Here is a 21,364-nt window from a genome sequence, read left to right on the forward strand (position 1 = left end):
AAACTGTAAACTGCTTCCTACAGTTCAAAACTGACAACTAAAAAACTTCAAAGGCATGGAAGTATACATTCTAGAATGACCAAAGCGAGAGCGCAATCGCAGCCTGCGAGTATCCACAGGACTGTGCACAAATGCAAAGACGAGTGAATATATTACGACTAGATAGCATGGAGACAGCACATGCATCAAACGATACGCTACTTGAATCTCAGACAATGCAAAGGTTGAGACTGGCCTGCGGTAACAATAGTCAATACATCAGGCGCCAGCAGCATGCACTAGAATAAAAGGAATGAAACCTGAGTACAATGAAAGGTCATGCAAGATTCACCACAAGCTGGGAATAACAGTTATTCCAGAACAATGACATTGCACAGGCTTTGTGCTGGTGCAAGGATGCACTACAAGTACATGAACAGTAGTCGAATGACAATGTAAGTCCGTAAGGCATGTGATGGCCATTAGTGCGCTGTAGCGCTGATCGCACAGATTTTGAAGAAATACCTGACACCAGAAACAGTGGTACAGGAGGCGCATCCATTGAAAACAAACCTTGGAGCTTTTACAAGAAAAAGTTGGCAACGATGTCAAAAATTACGCTCTTGAATTTTCGAATCTATTTTGCTCTTTCTTTCCACACATGAGTAGTAAATTGCCATGCTCCGGGTTCGTTGTACCTGTTACTTTCATGTCCTTAGTCAATTTATCAGACAACTGATATTGTCGAGCCACAGTATCTCCTTTTGTCCCTAGGTGGAACTCATTCACTCACTGTGACAGCTTAGCCAAGAGACCCGGGATATTTAGCAAAGATAAAACTTGACCAGAAGAAACACGGAACCGAGGCGCAAAACGAGGGGCTAAAAAAGTGAGGTAACTTGGATTGGTGCACAGACAGAGGTTGCTTGGCTGCACTGCTTTGTCGTAAGAAGCTGTGACCCCCTCGCTCTTGTACCCTGCTTTTCAGTTTAGTTTTGACTGTGCTCAATAGCCAACCAACAGAGGTTTCAGAACCAAACAGTCATAGTGGTCAAATGAGATCCACACAGGGATAAAAGGAGGCAGAAATTTAGCCATGTCCACTAATGCTTGATCGGTACAGACATCGACACCAATTTTTTACGGCTCACGGCAAAGTCAGTGGAACATTGAGCTTTTCGCAGGAGGACTATCACCGTCAAGAAGCAAGGCGTACATCCAACTCCCATTCGAAGAATGATGCAATGACATTTTGTTGTTTGTTGTTTGTATTCTTTATTTAGAGTGGGAAGTCCAAAATAGGCCCTAGCCTAATAACAATGGTCCCACTAGTGAGGGAGTTCTGTATATCTGTGGATAAGACATCTTATCACCATTGCATGTTCTGGTTTTGTTCGCTTACCCGGATCAGTCTCCTACATACTATCGGATGCGCCGCACGTGTTCTTTATTTTACGCTGAATGGACTATAGTGTATTCTCGACTGGTAGTGTTGAAATCACATGGGTATGGGGGGGGGGGAGCAAGGCATGGCACACTATCTTTCCAACATCAACGAAGAAAGAGAAAGGCAGAGAAAGGAAGAGAGCAGCAAGAATGAATGAAACAGACAGACAGACACACAGCCAGATTCAAGTCGACAGAAAGACACATCCATAAAATTCAAAGGTAGCAAGGCTATGTACATGTACGTACCTCCTTCGAAATGCTGCTGTAGCAGGTCCTTAGCAATGTCCTTGACCTTTCCAGGTTGTTTGTACAGAATATACAGGAAGTCCTTCTGCTGCGTTTCCGACTTGTGCTGCATCAAGTCCAGCAGGTAGCCAGCCTGATCGACTGGGTCCTTTCCTCTCTCTTCAATGTCGGTTTTCTGACTGAAGCTGACCACGTCTTTGGTTCTGAGGTCGGTGAGGAAATCTCGTACCAGCATGCATTGACTCAAGTCGTGCAGGTTCGGGTAGATGATCTGGGCAAAGGTATTCGCATTGCAAATCGATAGGAGGTCAATGATGCTCAAGCATAGCAGTAGTGATGTGCCACGAGCCAAATATTCGCCATGAATAATTTTTCAGAAATATCAGCACCCGTTTCTGGAGGAATATTCATGCCCCCCCCCCACACACACACACATACACACACCACCACCATTCAACAATTTCCTGTGAAACTACACAGGGTGCTGAAGTTGCCACTTCTTCGAAGAAGATTCCAATAGTTTTCCCACATCATAGAACACTTCTACTATTCATGTTGAAATTGAGTACGCCGTGGCTAAGGAAAAAAATCTTTGAAAAGATTTACCTGCATATATGTGCACTCTTGGACTTACCTTCCGATACATCTCTTTCCCCGGATCTTGACGGGCCCTGGTAGTACATACAGACAAACAGATCACAGGTACACACACATATACACAAACACACACACACACACACACACACACACTGCTTATATCACAAAGGAAACCGATGTGTAGCTTGCTGAATTGGCTGACTCACCATGTTTCTATGCTGACAAGTTTCAGGGAAAACTGGTGTCAGGTGCCATCACATGCGCCCTCTAAGTGAATGACCGTAGCCTTATGCACAAAATCAATTCCCAATAAATAACCCCTAAGCCTACATTAGTTCACATTATTTAAAATAATAAAATTCCATGGTTTGCTTGAGACTCGGTCAGACTGAGTTTTCTGCATCCGTAGGAGCGCCACCACACTGCAAAGATCAAAGGCGCAGATGCAGCTCCTAAAGCGGTGGGATGTGAGTAGGTCAGCCCACCAGCAAAGTGGTCTAAGACCGAAAATCCCATTCACTGCATCCCTGTTTCCCTCCTGCCAAGCCACGAGCTCCCAAATAACTGTGGGTCGCAGCACAGCTGGAAAACATCATTCCGCTTCCAAGCAGGACTTGAACCTGGCGCCCTCCGTTTCTCAAGCATGGTCTCAGACCATCCCACTATGCCTGCCTGCTCGTTTTGCTTCAACTGCTTCAACAGACTTGGCATCCCTGTACATAGTTCACGTGTACAGGTAGGTCACGTGACTAGCTAGTCACATGACCTACCTGTACATAGTTCACATGTACAGATAGGTCACGTGACCAGCTAGTCATGTGACCTACCTGTACATAGTTCACATGTACAGATAGGTCACGTGACCAGCTAGTCATGTGACCTACCTGTACATAGTTCACATGTACAGGTAGGTAATGTGACTAGCTAGTGACGTGACCTACCTGTACATAGTTCACATGTACAGCAGGGGCGTACGCCGCTCGTCTCCAGGAGTGGTTCCCATGCCAACTGATGAACCAACATTCCACACAATTGAAGTGCTGTTTTTCGTATCCTACGGAGTTTCTGCATATTCTCTTCAGACTGGGTGAAATTAACATCCACAAGCTGCTGGAAGATGTCATTGCTATGCATTTTTGATTTTAAAAGACTGAACTTTCCCCGTTTTATGGATGTTTTGTTCAGCACGACAATTGCATGCAGTCTTGAAAGCGGGCTTAGTAAGTTTCGAATCATCTGGAGCAAACATCACACAGGGCAAGCAGAAGCCACCATTGCACGCTGGTCAAAAGACTACACAGGGTAACTCCTCCAACAAGGATAGTTGAAAGCGGTGCTGTTTGCCATCCGTCTGGACACGCCCTGGAAATGAAATCCTTCGCCTTCGGTGGCGCACAATGATTGTCGATGACGGAAATCTTTTCCGTGTCCGGCAAATTTCGGGGGACTGGATTCCACTGTGGACGTAGACTTTCAGAATATCCCTTCCAACACATATCCCTTCCAACACGCTCCCATGTCACTGAAGTAAGTTTTGGATGATCCAGCAGCTCTACAGCTTCGCCGACGATTTCTTCCTCAGCGCTGCTCGTTGCATGCAGACTTCGCTTGCAAGTCAGGTGCGTCTGCATTCTCATCTATCGCTTGACCTGAATGGAGCGCTGGCCCTCTGGATGTTGACACTTCATTTTTCTTTTCCACAAAGCGAAAGCATCGTCGAAAACACGACCAACTTTGTCAAAACAAACTGCAAAGGAAAATTTGACTCGGAGATCGAGGAATCCGGCGATGTAAAGTAGCGACTTTGTTGAGCCCAGTTCAGTCAGTAGACCCATGGCCCAGTCTACGCTGTGTCCCAGTCCCAGCACCACCTTTACACCTGGGCTAGATCAGGCGGACTCCAGGCATGCACTGCGAGCGCTGGGCCTAGGGACCGGCGGATTATGCTCGAAAAGGTGGCAGATTCTGCTCGAAAAGCAGTGAAATTGGCAGAACCATACAAACCTTATGGCGGGCAATTCCTCGGATTCTGCTCCATTTCTTTATCCACATACCAAACATGCATGAAACTTACCAGAAAAAGTACCGAATTCTGCCAATTTTTCTGCCGGCAGAATCCGCTGGACCCTAGCTGGGCCTGGGCCTGGATCAAAAAATTCTCCGTACCCATATCGAATTTTTTTTACTGGTTCCCGGGCATCCCGGGAACCGCCCTATGCACGCCCCTGTACAGGTAGGTCACATGACTAGCTAGTCATGTGACATACCTGTACATAGTTCACGTGTACAGGTAGGTTATGTGACTAGCTAGTCACGTGACCTGCCTGTACATGGTTCACGTGTACAGGTAGGTCACGTGACTAGCTAGTCATGTGACCTACCTGTACATAGTTCACGTGTACAGGTAGGCCACGTGACTAACTAGGCTAACTCAGAGAAGACTTACTTTCTTTTGCGCTTCATTCTAGTGTCCAATTTCTCCAGGTAGCCGTCTATCACGTGGCCACACACAAGCACGAACACACGCATGCGCGCATGCACGCACACACACACATACACAGACACATGCATGCATACACACATACACACACACACACACACACACACACATACACATACATAATGCCTCCATATTCCTCGGTTCAATGTCATGCTTAGAAGAGTGCCAGCCGATTTGAAGCAAAACCAGTGAAGCCAGCAGTTTCAGCTGGGATTGTGGGGCGCTGCTCGGAAGTGCTACTCCCACAAGGTATTGCAGAAGCTCATACAGGAAGTATGTGCGTGTGTGGGGGGGGGGGGGGGAGGGGGAGGGCAATGCCACATTACTAGACCACTTGAATGTACATGCCTGCAATGGAATATATACATTGAGGAACCAGAGCAGCAAAAGCTTCATTGACTGCCCGCTGTTAGCTGAGAAATGGGTATCCAAATGGAGCATATCACACGGCCATCCGTTCATCACGGCCTATGCCCGCGCGCCACAATTAACAAGTCATAACAGCTACTGTCAATGCCCACCACACAGTGCGAAAGGTGTGCGTATGGATCAACAGCACCCAGACACAAACATGGTCACCTGCCACCAATCCAACCATATTCTCAAACGTATTGCAAAAAAGGAGCTGGGAAGCATACACCATGCCTGCCAACAATCCCGTTTTTGGCCGCGACCGTCCCAGTATCGAGGGTGGTAATAGGCACCCAAACGTGTATTTTTCACATGCCTCACAGGTACACTTGTACACATTTTCATAGCTAGGTATGTGATTGTCCCGATGTCAGGTTTGCAAAGGTTGGCAGGCCTGATACACTTCACCAGGAAAATCTGCCTAGCAGCAAGGCACAAGCCGTACACTCACCGGGAAGGCTGAATTCGACGTTCGCCAGCTGACGGAGTTTGTTTGCCTTGGACATCAAGTCCAGTTCATTTAGGGCATCCAAGAACACCGCGAAGCTTTCCTCTCCTTTGCGCTCATAGACTCTGAGCAGCGCTTTGAACCTAAGAAAGTCGGTGTGTTGAGACTCAATCTCGTTGCGTTCCTCGATGGAGATTTCAAGGTCAAAGCGCATTTTTTGCAGTAGGCGCTTCCACTGGGATGCCATTAGCTTATTGAGATCTTCTTCTTCTTTTCTGACGACCTGTTAACAGTAACAAACAGTGCAGAGTTCCTCTGATGTGATAAAGTATTACCGGGTTTTCCAGATTATTACCATGTTTTCCGTAGTATTACCATGTTTTCCAGAGTATTACCGGGTTTTCCAGAGTATTAACGGGTTTTCCAGAGTATTTCCGGGTTTTCCATAGTATTACCTGGTTTTCCAGAGTATTACCGGGTTTTCCAGAGTATTACCGGATTTTCCAGAGTATTACCGGGTTTTCCAGAGTATTACCGGGTTTTCCAGAGTATTACCGGGTTTTCCAGAGTATTACAGGGTTTTCCAGAGTATAAGTCACACTTCAAATACTCATAACTCACCCCGGAAAAGTCTTATACTACGGTGGGCAAATGAGCCATGAAATAACAAGGTAGATGGCTGTATTGCTTACACGCCAGGGTGGCCTACTCTCCGGAACATTTGGTAGCTAAAAGGTTTTCAGCTGTATAATGTAGGACAACAATGTGATATGAACCATAAACACTGAGATATCTACAGGCAGAAAGATGCAGAGAGAGTTACAGAGAGACGTTGAGAGTTCGATGCCGGATGGTTATGAACACACGCGGTTTTTCTTTTCTTTCACATGCTTCTGACTTGTCTTCTATCCTTTCGGCTAGATAGTAGCGACCAGTATCTGAGCACTGAAAACTCATTACTAGCCTCATTTGGTCAATTTATCTCAGCACTATTTGCCATGGGGCTTGCTGTGGCGTTGCAGCCATCGATTCTGGAGATGGGTGTCCATATTTTCATTATTTTTGTAAGGTTTTGTTTCTCAGGTGAGAGACAGCCAGATACAGGACAAATATATGAGGAAACGTAGAGAAGGGGAGGCAAAGAGGCACCGGGCCAGAGACACTAAGAGAAAGAGAAGTATTAGAGGTAAGGCAGGGGAGAAGACAATAATATTATGTCAATCATCCACATTCACCACCCGCATGAAAATACAAGTGATTTATCCGATGTCACGGAAGGGAACCATGGTTCCAGCCAATCAGCATCCGATTTGAGCGGGATATATACAGCGATACACCCCGCTGGGGTAAAAAAATATCCCCGCTTGGTTCACTCAGTTCAAAAATATAGCCCGCTTGGTTCACTCAGTTCAAAAATATACCCCGCTTGGTTCACTCAGTTCAAAAATATACCCCGCTTGGTTCACTCAGTTCAAAAATATAGCCCGCTTGGTTCACTCAGTTCAAAAATATACCCCGCTTGGTTCACTCAGTTCAAAAATATACCCCGCTTGGTTCACTCAGTTCAAAAATATAGCCCGCTTGGTTCACTCAGTTCAAAAATATAGCCCGCTTGGTTCACTCAGTTCAAAAATATAGCCCGCTTGGTTCACTCAGTTCAAAAATATACCCCGCTTGGTTCACTCAGTTCAAAAATATAGCCCGCTTGGTTAACTCAGTTCAAAAATATAGCCCGCTTGGTTCACTCAGTTCAAAAATATAGCCCGCTTGGTTCACTCAGTTCAAAAATATACCCCGCTCGGTTCACACGGGTCACGCCAAGAGTAAATAAGGGAGCTTTTTACAAATTCTACTGTTGGTCACGCTTTATTTGATACAGTACTATGGGCTAAATAGATTATACCATTAGTACTCTGGGTATACCGTGTCACTTATATTTTCACTTGTGCTAACACACTCGTGAAAATATCCGGCGGCATACCCCTCGTACTCATGGTATAATTCATACGTGTAATGATGTAATGTTCATGGTCACAACTGACCATACATATAATTATCATCATAATATCATCATAACTTACCTTCCACAACTCAAACGTTGATCTACAGATCGCACCAGCAGATGGATTGATGGGCAGCCAGAATGCATACAGACAGACGGAAGGACGGGTAGGCGAACGGGCAGATGGACGGACACAGAGACAGATAGACAGACGGACATACAGACAGACGGATGTACAGATGGACAAACAGACAGATAGACAGACGGCCAGACAGACGGACGGACGGATGTAAAGATGGGCGTAACAATGTACAGACAGACGGATGTATAGACGGATGGACGTACAGATGGATGGACGGACAGATGGACGGACGGATGGACGGACACACAGGCAGAAAGATGGACATCAAAGGACAGGTCAGCGGACATACAGGTATTCAACTACAGTACTGGCAACTGAAATCCGACCCCCTTGGCAGCGCACCGCGCCACCAAGGGGGTCGGATTTCAGTTGCCAGTACTGTATCTAGCCAATGAGTATACACAACAAATTTGATATTCACTCATACCGAGGTATCTGCCAGGACTGGGTGATGGCATTAAAGCTCACCAAGATCATAACAAGTCTTTGCGCTCCGCTCGTACAACACAGCAAACAACAACAGAGTTTCATAGCCAGTGGCTGGCAATGGCGAAGCTCTGATCCTATCAGGAAAGTAGGGCACTGCAAAGTGACGAACACGTTGGGCCGTGTCCGCTTTGCGCAGACTCGCACTGAACCACCATGATTGCCATGGCTACGCACAAAGACACATGCTTTCCAACTCTCCTACGGCCGTTGGAAAGTGTAACTCATGGTGAAGGAAGAACGGAAAGAAATACTCCATGGAAACTTACACGGATGTGCCCTGAGAGTCCGGTGGCTTTTTGTTGCCTGAGTTGTAATAAGCACAAGCACAAACACACACACACACACACACACACACACACACGCACACAAACTCATGTACAGATAACAAGCACACAGAAAACACACCCACACACAAACAGAATATTCAATGACCACACATATGGGAACATTAACCTTATGATTTTGCACCATTTTGGTCTCAAACGAACCAGGAAAGACCCACCATTCCTCTGCAAAAATAAACCGGAGCGCCTTTGCATGCTCGAAAGAGAAGTTATAAGTCTCCAAAGGAGGTACTGTCTGTATTTTTGGTGCAGCACTTTAATGCCCTTGTTGCCATTATAATTACATTGGGCATGTAGCGGTTAAATCACTCGTTCTCTTTGGTTGCATTCTCAGGTTTTCCTCTCGTCTGAACATTTAGGTGGATTGGGTTCAAGTACTTTTTGGATTTTGTTTGTGTGTGTGGATTTTTGTTCCTAAATTGACTTGATCCTCTTGTTTTCTGATTTTACTGTTCTTTTGTTCATTTGGCTTATGCGAAGACTAGCCAAGCTTGCTTGGTGATGTCAACGCGGACAAGCGTATAATAATACAGGTAGACTCCCTTTAATTCGAACCTCAAATTGCCAGGCCCTAACTTCGAATTATCCAGAACTTCTAATTATCCAAATGCAGCCCCATGCACTGATATGTATGTCAAAATGCTTGAAATCGCATGCTGAATATTTTTTGCACATTTTTATTTGCATCAACGAAACATAGGTGGTCATGTACAACGGATCATCAAAACACTGGATCGCCACAAAATCATTTTGACAATATCTCCATCTTCTAGTGAAGAAGTAACAGTCACTGCAGCTTCCCTGAAACAATTGTAACGGAAAAGTACTGCGCTGCCTAATCCGCGCCATGAAAGGCCGTCGGACAGCAGCACGTCGTTCTGAAGAACGGAAGTGAAGCATAGGCATCGACAATATTTACGACAATGGTGTTGTTGTGCGCCAACATCTCCGCGCACGAGCTGGCGCGGCAAGAAAGGCCATCGAAATCCGCGAAGAGAGTCAGCCACCTGGAAGAAGTCGTCTTCAATCAAACCTTTGCAATTTGCCTCGCACGGGCTTGAATCAAATTTCGAGAGAAGGTGGGATTCTTGAACGCTATAGTCGATCCTGCAGCAGACCATTGATCGATTTTTGAGCTACTCTTGGCTAGAGAAGGAGAAAAGAATGAACTTCGAATTACAAGGATAGCAACTCAATCTCACTTCGAAATAAGCGTTCAAAGGACATGGCCAATGTACTGTAAACAGCTCTTCTGTACGAAGACTGGGTTCGAATTATCCAACCGGCGCACTTTTCGTACTTCGAATTATGCATTCGAATTCGACTTGAAGTGACTTGCAGGAGATCGGTACGACGAAAAAGTTCGAATTACACGGAATGTTCGAATTATACCGTATTCGAATTAGAGGGAGTCTACAGTCAGACCTCGCTTATCCGGTCCTCGTTTATCCGGATCCCTTGCCATCCGGAAGAAAATCGCTGGTTACCGATGTGCAGCATATGTTATGCATACAACATAACCGGACCTTGCGATCCGCATGATTTTGTGTACAAACTGGTTGAAATGTGTACAAAAAGCTTCGTCGTATCCGGTTGCATGTGCCTTGCAGAAGCTAGAATCAGGGAGTTGTACAGGCAAATGAGGTCCTCGACCTGCTGGGTACATGTGGACAACACTCAGTTGCATGCACTTGTCATTCTTCTCGCTTGTTTTACATACTGGGCACGATAGTTGTACTGCATAGGACCCGTCTACATGTATGTATGATGTCACTGCTTTTGATATGCCACATGCATATACAGTATGTGTGTTCAGTTATCCGGTGACCTCGCCTATCCGGATATTTTTGTGGAAAACAGATGTGTGCGGTTAAGCGAGGTCTGACTGTACCAGTAATAATAATAATTCACTGGACAAGAAGTGTCACCATTGCTTCCTCCGCTTTCGTTAAATCTGAGTAATCTGAATTGGTATTTGCTTCACCTAGTTTGTTATCAAATAAACTTGCAAACCTCTCATTACTAGTCTAAAAGTAGTACAGCAAAGCTCCCCTAATCAAGGACGTCCTTAATCTGGGCATGTCCGTCTACCGGGCACCTTTCTGACCCATCTAAAAGAAAAGAAAGATTTACGGTTCGCGTGAGACTCGCCTGGAGACCCAATTTTCCGCATCCGCTGGGACGCCACCATCCTCATGGATCAAGGCGCAGATGCAGCTACTAAGCATTGGGAGGTGAGTAGATCAGACCCACACAAAGTGGTCAAAGACCGAAAATCTCATTCGCTGCATTCATGCTTCCCTCGTGCCAGGCCACGAGTTCCCAATTAACTGTGGGTCGCAACACGGCTGGAAAAAATCCTTCCGCTTCCAAGCAGGACTTGAACCTGGTACCCTCTGCCTCTCAATCATGGTCTTAGACTAGCCCACTATGCCTGCCTGCGACCCATCTAGAATTACAAGAAATTGGCTTCTCAACGCAAAATGCCACAAAAACTACTGATTGATATACAAAACGTTTACTTGCATCCAGTAAATGCAAGTTCATGCATGTTGTGAGCTACGGGAAATTACAAGTTACAGGCAGGGATCGGACACAAGCTACCCAGATACGGGAAGTTTTATTGTAGTTGCAGCTGCAGTAGTGTGCATGCGTGTGAGTGTTGCCAACGGGCTCGGCTGCTTGAAGGTCTAATGTTGTACCTACCACCTTTGTTGGTTTCAGGGTTCATATACTTTCTATTTGAAGTATACATACCTGTTAACCATGGACTGCTTCTGGCTAGATTAACTCTTGTGTAATCATGGTGCTAGTGAAGCTTGTATCAGATCCACTCTGATTTAGCCACCCACACTAGTAGCAAGTATTACCTTCACTGGGGGCAGGGGTAACTGCAGTTGGATCCCGGGACGGATACCCTGATGCCGTCAATCCTTTTTCTGCACCTTGTCCTCACCCACTTACTGAGGTGTGGTGAGCCCATAAGTGGGATCATTTTCAAGTCCACCCAGAGTTTTGGGGATTCCAGGGGGTGTCGGCCGTTGGGCGGTTCAATAGCCAATTGAGTCATCTTTCCAAGATTCCTTTTGAGTCTCTCTCCCCTCTCCCGGGGAGACCCACGTGACCAGTTTGGCAGTGAGCAGCAAGTACAAGTACAAGAGTGAGTGTGTATGTGTGTGTGTGTGTGTGTGTGTGTGTGTGTGTGCCAGCTAGTTCGGTTGGTGGGTACACTTACGCCTGATTGTGTTGGGTCTGTTGCCAACGGTCTCGGCTACTTGAAGGTGTAATGTTGTACCTGCCACCTTTGTTGGTTCCAGGGTTCATATACTTTCTATTTGAAGTATACATACCTGTTAACCATGGACTGCTTCTGGCTAGATTAACTCTTGTGTAATCAATGGTGCTAGTGAAGCTAATATCAGATCCACTCTGATTTAGTCACCCACACTAGTAGCACGTATTACCTTCACTGGGGGCAGGGGTAACTGCAGTTGGATCCCAGGACGGATACCCTGATGCCGTCAATCCTTTTTCTGCACCTTGTCCTCACCCACTTACTGAGGTGTGGTGAGCCCATAAGTGGGATCATTTTCAAGTCCACCCAGAGTTTTGGGGATTTCAGGGGGTGTCGGCCGTTGGGCGGTTCAATAGCCAATTGAGTCATCTTTCCAAGATTCCTTTTGAGTCTCTCTCCCCTCTCCCGGGGAGACCCACGTGACCAGTTTTGGCAGTGAGCAACAAGTACAAGTACAAGTACAAGTACAAGTACAAGTGTGTGTGTGTGTGTGTGTGTGTGTGTGTATGTGTGTGTGTGTGTGTATGTGTGTGTGTGTGTGTGTGTGTGTGTGTGTGTGTGTGTGTGTGTGTGTGTGTGTGTGTGTGTGTGTGTGTGTGTGTGTGCATGTGTGTGAGTGAGTGTGTGTGTGTGTGTGTGTGTGTGTGTGTGTGTGTGTGTGTGTGTGTGTGAGTGTGTGTGTGTGTGTGTATGTGTGTGTGTGTGTGTGTGTGTGTGTGTGTGTGTGTGTATGTATGTGTGTGTGGGGGGGGGGGGTGTACAGGTGTGTACACCCCCCCCCCCCGTGTGAGTATTCGAGTGTGTGCATGTATGCGTGCATGCGTGAGTATGTATGCATCCGTGTGTACATGTGCGTGTATGTGTGTGTGTGTGTGTGTGTGTGTGTGTGTGTGTGTGTGTGTGTGTGTGTGTGTGTGTGTGTGTGTGTGTGCGTGCGTGCGTGTGTGCGTGTGTGCGTGTGCCTGTACATGTGCCGGGATGAGAGGAAGGAAAACCAGCAATGTGAAGATAGACTATCTAAATACTCACCGGAGGTATGCAGCAAGTGCAGTATCTGCCGATGCATCCGCTGCACAACGTCAACATCCTTGCTCTCGCTCCACAGATGCTGGAAGAACGGCACGAACGTTTCATTGCCACCTTCCTGCAGCTGAAGTAGTAAGTCACGGTTTAAGTCGTCTCCCTGCTTCGTTTCCAGTTCACGTATCGTGCGCTCTTCCAAGAGATGCTGTGAGCTGACAAGGTTGAGCAAGTCGGCAGCATTGATAAACTCACGCAGCTCTCGCATGTGCTTTCTGGCAACCTGCAGCAATACACAGTGGAGTGCAAAGAGCGTAAAGTAACACGATGGTGGAGTGTAAAGTAAAACGATGGTGGAGTGTAAAGTAACACGATGGTGGAGTGTAAAGTAACACGATGGTGGAGTGTAAAGTAACACGATGGTGGAGTGTAAAGTAACACGATGGTGGAGTGTAAAGTAACACGATGGTGGAGTGTAAAGTAACACGATGGTGGAGTGTAAAGTAACACGATGGTGGAGTGTAAAGTAACACGATGGTGGAGTGTAAAGTAACACGATGGTGGAGTGTAAAGTAACACGATGGTGGAGTGTAAAGTAACACGATGGTGGAGTGTAAAGTAACACGATGGTGGAGTGTAAAGTAACACGATGGTGGAGTGTAAAGAGTGTAAAGACACAGTAAGAACATGTACAGCAACCATACCCGGTACAGCAACCATACCCGGTACAGCACTGTCGGGCGCCGAAGAACTGGGGGGGGGGGGGCAGGGTTCTAGCCTAGCCCATTCTTATTTTAAGCGATCACAGCAGTTTCGTTCTTATTCAATGGTACAGTCTAACATGTACATTCATGCAGAGTTATACACTGAGTGTGCGTTATAGTGTACATTACAGATTCCGTTCTTATCTGCAAAAATCCAGCCTAGACCGTTCTAATTGGTGAAATTCTAGCCTGGCCGTTTTTCAGCGCCCGACAGTACTGTGATCATCAACACGTACATACTATCCACGGCCGTAGCGACTAGTCTGGCAACTGCCAGACCAATGTCCGGTTAAGAGCTACAGTCCATTCATCGAAAACAGTCCTGCTGGCTTTTGAAAGTCCGATTTGGGTCGAATTGAGAATAATAAAAAAACACTTTAAATCTCAAAAATCTGGGTTTTGGATCTGCTTCTCAATACATTTTGCCATGGCATACCTGTCCCAAATTTATAAAACCTGGCTGAATTTCTATTTCCCTGTTCTTGGACTTTTCTGGCCCCAACTGTGGCAAGGAGTAATTGCACGGGTCACACAATGCAGGATGTACTCGTACTGTTGTTTTCACGATATCTACAACTATGTGAGAGAGACACCAAAAACTTAGGGTGCCAGTTTCCAATGAATGGACTGTAGAGGTGTCTAGCCTGCGCAGGATAGGACTTGATGTCTTGAAGTGGCAACTTGAGTGCATTCGATCGGTTCGAGAAAAGGGTGGTCGAAGAATAAGAGTGCTGATAGTTTTTCGATTCAGTCGAAGTTATCAGTCAGTCAGTCAGTCAGTCGAGCTCTAAAGGGTTTGATTTTCAAGTAGAACAGTCCTTTTACCTAGCGAAAAAGTAGGATCTAAAAAAAGTGGGGATGAGAAAAGATTTCAAGCGGATTTGTCAGCACTGTACGGCACAATTTGCTTCATTACAACATCAATAGGGACGCAACGTATTTTGTTTGTTTGTAAGCAATGTACTGAAATGAAAACTCTACGCACACCTTCCTCAAAGCAAGTGGTGTCTTCGCTGCAAATTCACTATTTTCTCAATTCATTTCTCGGTCAGGCCCGGAGTCGCGGAGCCTGGTGGACGACACGTCTAGGAGGGGGGGGGGGGTGTTAGACTTGAATCTGTTGTAGTCACGCCACACGAGCATGCTAGCACGGGCGGACAGCATATCATAACCATTTCCCGGACAAAACTCGGTATCCGCATTCTGCAGCATATCTCACCTCATTCCAAAGGTCATCGTAGCGTTCCAGAAAAACTGGGTCTTCCAGAACCTTGTTGACATCCTAGTAGAACCGACAAGACCAGGAAAATAGGAGGGGAGAAAGTCGGGAATGTTACAAATAATTTTGTTCCTATCGGCTTCACCCTCCATGAGTAAAGCTATTGTGCAGATGAGTACTGTTAGGTACCTCCTCCCGTACATTTTCTGGCTGGCCTGCATGAACCATATGAACCCCGTACTCACCTTTTGTTCCGTTGGCCTGGGTAGCTACTTGCGCGCCCATGTTGCCATAGCTACCCAGGGCCCTTCATAGTCTCTTGTTGTCTCAGTCTCTCTTTCTCTCTCTCTCTCTCTCTCTCTCTCTCTCTCTCTCTCTCTCTCTCTCTCTCTCTCTCTCTCTGATAATGTAGTTGTTGTAGTTTGTCTTTGTCTCCGTCTCATCGTCAATAATAAATGTTTCCCCCTACTCGTTCCCGTTGTCTGTTGTGTTGTGTCTGGGATGATGGAGTCACCAGTTGAAACTCAACAGTACCATTATTCAAACTTGGACAAAATTATTCACTGACTAAAGTTGACGCTTTGACTGCAGTTCACAGTTATCCTGGAGAGTGTCAGCACTACATGTAAGCACAGGGATTTGGCACTCGACACAAGCTACATGACCATACAACCTTAAAAAAGGCAATTTTAAAATTGCTTCCGTAGCACAACGGCAATCAATTTGCAGCTATGTGGTGTTGAGTGGCTGGTGCATGTCTTGCCAGGGTGTCACGTCTATTTTTGTAGGGGTGACAACGAGCAGTAGGGTACCCGTGCTACCCGTAATTTGATCGGGTAGTAGGGTAGTAATTTGCTTAGTTGGAGTACGGTGTTGAACCGGATCGGATAGTTGGAGTACGGTTTTTTTGCAACGGTGCATGTAACTTGAATAGCATGGCGATGTGCTGCTGACCTGCTGTACACTTTCTATATAGCGCAAGTGCACACTCCCAGTACAAGCTGTGTCAACAAATATCCGATAGGGTGCCCGAGCTACCCGGATAAAAATACCCGGACTCGTTACCCGGCCAAACCCCTACCCGTTGCAGCCTGAATGTTTGGAAACTGTCTCAGTATCTTGAGTACAGCTCGTGCTGTTTTTAGTAGGGCTGAAACAATTATATCGATAACTCGCATATCGATCGTTAAGAGTGCAATCGATAATCGTTAGTGTTCAAAACGAGTGCTATCGATTTTTTATGCATGCATATTAGTGACAGTATTCTAGCCCTTACACTCCATCCGATAGTGGATACGAGTGCAATCATGTACTTTCAAGTGCAGTAAAATTGATTTGTGGCTTTGAAAGAGTTCGGGAGAGAAGACTTTGCCTTTTCGCTTCATTTGTGGGAGAAGTCGGAAATGAGAGCAGTTGCCAGAGGGTGATGACAAGATTCTTCACTCTAGAAACAACATGAAATTTCTCTACGTGAGTAGTTCATGTTGATAAAACCAGCCAGATATCTACAGATGTCAACAGTGCGGTGTCACAAATTTCTAACGCAGCAAAGGAATCATAGTCTTTCTTCATAAACTGGTGTTCGATAGAGCCGACAAGAATCGATAAAACCAATATATCGATCGTTAATGATATTGGTTGATCGTTAGGAGTTATTGAATGATCGTTTCAGCCCTAGTTTTTAGCCACACTTCATATTTTATCCATCGCCATCATGATAATTATTAGGAATTAATGCCTGTTGTGTTTGCGATATAAATGTAATAAAACTTCACACAAATCAAACAATAAATCAAAGCAAACAACTAACTTACAATGGCAAAATAGTACCACTGCTCTCCACCATGGCTGTGCACATAAAGAAACAGCAAAACAAAACTGAAGGTTCACTGTGTAGGGGTGAAGAGTGTACCGATATTTCTTGTTCGAGCACTCCAGAAGAAACTGAGCGAGTATTCGAGCAATCTCAGTCGAGTATTCATTTTTCCCATAATATCACACATTCTTGTTGAGTTGTGTATAGCTATGGCAGTTCTGCACAATGCACACATTCTTGTTGAGTTCTGTATAGCTATGGCAGTTCTGCACGATGCACACTACACTTGTGCTTGATGTATGGTAGAGAAGACGGTTTCAAATAGGAACGGCTAGACAGCAAAATTGTGTAGACCCAAACCGATCATCAGCGTAGATTGTTCACTCGAAATATGTTTGTGGAAGGAAGCTGGCATGTTGAAGTTTGCTCTGAGGCCAGAGGCGATCGAACTGAGCCACTCCTTTGTCTTGGCACGTTGCCTCCAAGTTGCCCGATTTTTCATTTCAAATTTTGGTGTTAGAGAGGTGGCTCCAAACCGGAACAGTTTCGGAGTGCCCGTCAAGTTCACCCTGAGTTCTGAAATCAGGTAATTGCTATCGCTCCATGCGTCCAGTACAGAGAAACAATAAGCCCTGTGTGTGCTTCCATTAGTTTTCACTGGTATAGGGTTCTTTATTGGCGAGAGGCGAGCCGCTGTTTACCTGCGACAAGAATTTGATTTTTCGAAAGACGTTTAACTAAAAAAAAAACTCAAGTCGCAGTGCGAAGACACACGTCAAAAATTCACCTCCTTGGTATGGCGCTTCTGGTCATTGCCAGAGCCTTGAACTTTTGGCTCAGAGTATAACACATCGTAGCCTCACTGTGACATGTGCTTTCTATTCAAAATACCAAGAGAGAAGTCGGGGTGGAGACAAAAAACCTAATATCGATGAAAGTAAAGTGAGGGGTGCCCCCTATTCAGATCGAGTGCCCTCCTGCTCTTGCCACCAGGTAACAACTCACCTGATGGGATTCTGTTCCTCCACTGCATCCAGCAGGTAATGCACCACCGTACGTGTACATGTAGGCACATAGGCACATGCAAAAGCACGGCCACACACACACACACACACATACACATACATACACACATACACGGCCACACACACATACACACATACACGGCATGCATGTGCATGCGTGCATGTACAAACACACACACACACGGATGTACATTATGCACAAAAACACAACATAAAGTGATACACAATGATACAATAATTATTAGTCACTCCAATAGTACACTGATTTCAATCTCTTCAATTGGTACACCAAGAAAATTGTTCACTGGAAATCCCCAATTTCCTTTCAGCAAACATTCCAAGATTCCCCTGGGACCATTGCAGAATACATAAAGTATATTACCTGATTTTCTGTATTTTAAATTCCCTTGTTGAACTCTCTATGCATCTAACACAGTGATGAAGAGTTGGAAGTGACCGTGACCCAGGTACTGCCAATGGAAGGGGGTTTATGACCTGACGAACAACACAGGTACGGCCAATGGAGGGGGGGGGGGTATACCAGTCTATTCTAGAGGCATACAAACATTTGTTTGCCTTCAGATGCACTCCAAGCATTTCGGTCTCCTTGTTTCACAACTGACACAAAGCAAGCAAATCCAGGCGGAAGCAATCGCGGCTTACCACGCTTTCTGTACAACTCTATGAGCTGAGATTTGATCTCCTGCACAACTGGGAGAGTTCGCTGGTGCTCCCAGAGTTTCTCAAAGAAGGGTACAAAGGTAGCGTTGTGGCCTCTCTCCAATATCTCTATCAGCGTCTCACTCTTGCCGAAGTCTGTGCCCTCTGCAAGGCTTTGAAGATCTCTTGGAGACAGCCATTCCTGAAAATAGTTGATCATGTCTTTCACCCTTAGGTTTTCAGCAAGCTTGGGCTTGTACAGAACATCAGCCTAAAGGATGCACACAAGATATAGAACATGGAATTAGAACACAGTTTAACTGAAGTACCCCGCTAGACTCAAATTCAAAAACAAGCACGTAGGAAACACACACACCCAAGGTGATCTCAGGGTCTGTGTGTGTGTGTGGTAGTCTGCGTGCCTATAAAGAGGACGCTAAAGAGAGGGAAGTGAAGAAAATAAGGCAAAGGATGGGGCAGCAAGAGTGGATGTCTTTGCGATGGAGGGGTGCAACATCATTCCAGTAGCGTTTTGCTGTTCTAGAGAGGTAGACACAGAACATTCTTCTTTCTTTTTTTTGACAAACTTACTTCCATACTCCAAAAGACCTTGAAGAAAATGATAGGAAATGTTTGGAAGCAGTTCAAGAAAAGATGAGAGTAAGATGCTGGTGACAGGGTTGTTAGGATTTAGAGGAGATGTGACTTGAACATAACCACACACCACATGCATGCAATACCGCCGTGGATATCCGCCCACGTGGCTTTTCCAGTTAGGCCGATGTAAGCCAGTGTCACCCTCCCGCTTAATCAATTCAGCACGTACACACAGTTCGACCTGCGGTTTGGTTGAACCTGCATTGCCACTCCCCCCATAAGTACAGTAGAACTTCCCTTATCCAGGCAGGTTAGGACCGAGCACTGCCCTTATCCAGGCAGGTTGGGACCGAGAACTGCCCTTATCCAGGCAGGTTTGGACCAAACACTGCCCTTATCCAGGCAGGTTGGGACCGAGATCTGCCCTTATCCAGGCAGGTTGGGACCGAGAACTGCCCTTATCCAGGCAGGTTGGGACCGAGAACTGCCCTTATCCAGGCAGGTTTGGACCAAACACTGCCCTTATCCAGGCAGGTTGGGACCGAGATCTGCCCTTATCCAGGCAGGTTGGGACCGAGAACTGCCCTTATCCAGGCAGGTTGGGACCGAGAACTGCCCTTATCCAGGCAGGTTTGGACCAAACACTGCCCTTATCCAGGCAGGTTGGGACCGAGATCTGCCCTTATCCAGGCAGGTTGGGACCGAGAACTGCCCTTATCCAGGCAGGTTTGGACCAAACACTGCCCTTATCCAGGCAGGTTTGGACCGAGAACTGCCCTTATCCAGGCAGGTTTGGACTGAGAACTACCCTTATCCAGGCAGGTTGGGACAGAGAACTGCCCTTATCCAGGCAGGTTTGGACTGAGAACTGCCCTTATCCAGGCAGGTTTGGACCGAGAACTGCCCTTATCCAGGCAGGTTTGGACCAAACACTGCCCTTATCCAGGCAGGTTTGGACCGAGAACTGCCCTTATCCAGGCAGGTTGGGACAGAGAACTGCCCTTATCCAGGCAGGTTTGGACCGAGAACTGCCCTTATCCAGGCAGGTTTGGACCGAGAACTGCCCTTATCCAGGCAGGTTTGGACCGAGAACTGCCCTTATCCAGGCAGGTTTGGACTGAGAACTGCCCTTATCCAGGCAGGTTTGGACCGAGAACTGCCCTTATCCAGGCAGGTTTGGACTGAGAACTGCCCTTATCCAGGCAGGTTTGGACCGAGAACTGCCCTTATCCAGGCAGGTTGGGACAGAGAACTGCCCTTATCCAGGCAGGTTTGGACCGAGAACTGCCCTTATCCAGGCAGGTTTGGACCGAGAACTGCCCTTATCCAGGCAGGTTTGGACCGAGAACTGCCCTTATCCAGGCAGGTTTGGACTGAGAACTGCCCTTATCCAGGCAGGTTTGGACCGAGAACTGCCCTTATCCAGGCAGGTTTGGACCGAGAACTGCCCTTATCCAGGCAGGTTGGGACCGAGAACTGCCCTTATCCAGGCAGGTTTGGACCAAACACTGCCCTTATCCAGGCAGGTTGGGACCGAGATCTGCCCTTATCCAGGCAGGTTGGGACCGAGAACTGCCCTTATCCAGGCAGGTTTGGACCAAACACTGCCCTTATCCAGGCAGGTTTGGACCGAGAACTGCCCTTATCCAGGCAGGTTTGGACTGAGAACTACCCTTATCCAGGCAGGTTGGGACAGAGAACTGCCCTTATCCAGGCAGGTTTGGACTGAGAACTGCCCTTATCCAGGCAGGTTTGGACCGAGAACTGCCCTTATCCAGGCAGGTTTGGACTGAGAACTGCCCTTATCCAGGCAGGTTTGGACCGAGAACTGCCCTTATCCAGGCAGGTTGGGACAGAGAACTGCCCTTATCCAGGCAGGTTTGGACCGAGAACTGCCCTTATCCAGGCAGGTTTGGACCGAGAACTGCCCTTATCCAGGCAGGTTTGGACCGAGAACTGCCCTTATCCAGGCAGGTTTGGACTGAGAACTGCCCTTATCCAGGCAGGTTTGGACCGAGAACTGCCCTTATCCAGGCAGGTTTGGACTGAGAACTGCCCTTATCCAGGCAGGTTTGGACCGAGAACTGCCCTTATCCAGGCAGGTTGGGACAGAGAACTGCCCTTATCCAGGCAGGTTTGGACCGAGAACTGCCCTTATCCAGGCAGGTTTGGACCGAGAACTGCCCTTATCCAGGCAGGTTTGGACCGAGAACTGCCCTTATCCAGGCAGGTTTGGACTGAGAACTGCCCTTATCCAGGCAGGTTTGGACCGAGAACTGCCCTTATCCAGGCAGGTTTGGACTGAGAACTGCCCTTATCCAGGCAGGTTTGGACCGAGAACTGCCCTTATCCAGGCAGGTT

The 21,364-nt window shown here is 46.7% G+C and overlaps 1 protein-coding gene across 1 annotated transcript in view; it reads right to left on the reverse strand.

The window, feature by feature from the left end:
• LOC135824572 (uncharacterized) overlaps positions 1 to 21,364 on the reverse strand; it is a 51,683-nt gene that overhangs the window by 17,459 nt on the left and 12,860 nt on the right. Inside the window, exons 4-14 of the mRNA XM_065337304.1 lie at positions 18,410 to 18,677; positions 17,727 to 17,748; positions 16,720 to 16,753; positions 14,906 to 14,968; positions 12,932 to 13,205; positions 8,530 to 8,566; positions 7,712 to 7,733; positions 5,634 to 5,913; positions 4,718 to 4,763; positions 2,309 to 2,345; positions 1,675 to 1,945 (exon numbers count right to left, since the gene is read on the reverse strand). Of these exons, the coding sequence (XP_065193376.1) occupies positions 1,675 to 1,945; positions 2,309 to 2,345; positions 4,718 to 4,763; positions 5,634 to 5,913; positions 7,712 to 7,733; positions 8,530 to 8,566; positions 12,932 to 13,205; positions 14,906 to 14,968; positions 16,720 to 16,753; positions 17,727 to 17,748; positions 18,410 to 18,677 (1,354 nt within the window). The remainder of the gene's footprint in view (positions 1 to 1,674; positions 1,946 to 2,308; positions 2,346 to 4,717; positions 4,764 to 5,633; positions 5,914 to 7,711; positions 7,734 to 8,529; positions 8,567 to 12,931; positions 13,206 to 14,905; positions 14,969 to 16,719; positions 16,754 to 17,726; positions 17,749 to 18,409; positions 18,678 to 21,364) is intronic.

This window comes from Sycon ciliatum, chromosome 9 (genome assembly GCF_964019385.1).
Source record: "Sycon ciliatum chromosome 9, ocSycCili1.1, whole genome shotgun sequence".
In the NCBI taxonomy this organism is placed as follows: Eukaryota; Metazoa; Porifera; class Calcarea; order Leucosolenida; family Sycettidae; genus Sycon; species Sycon ciliatum.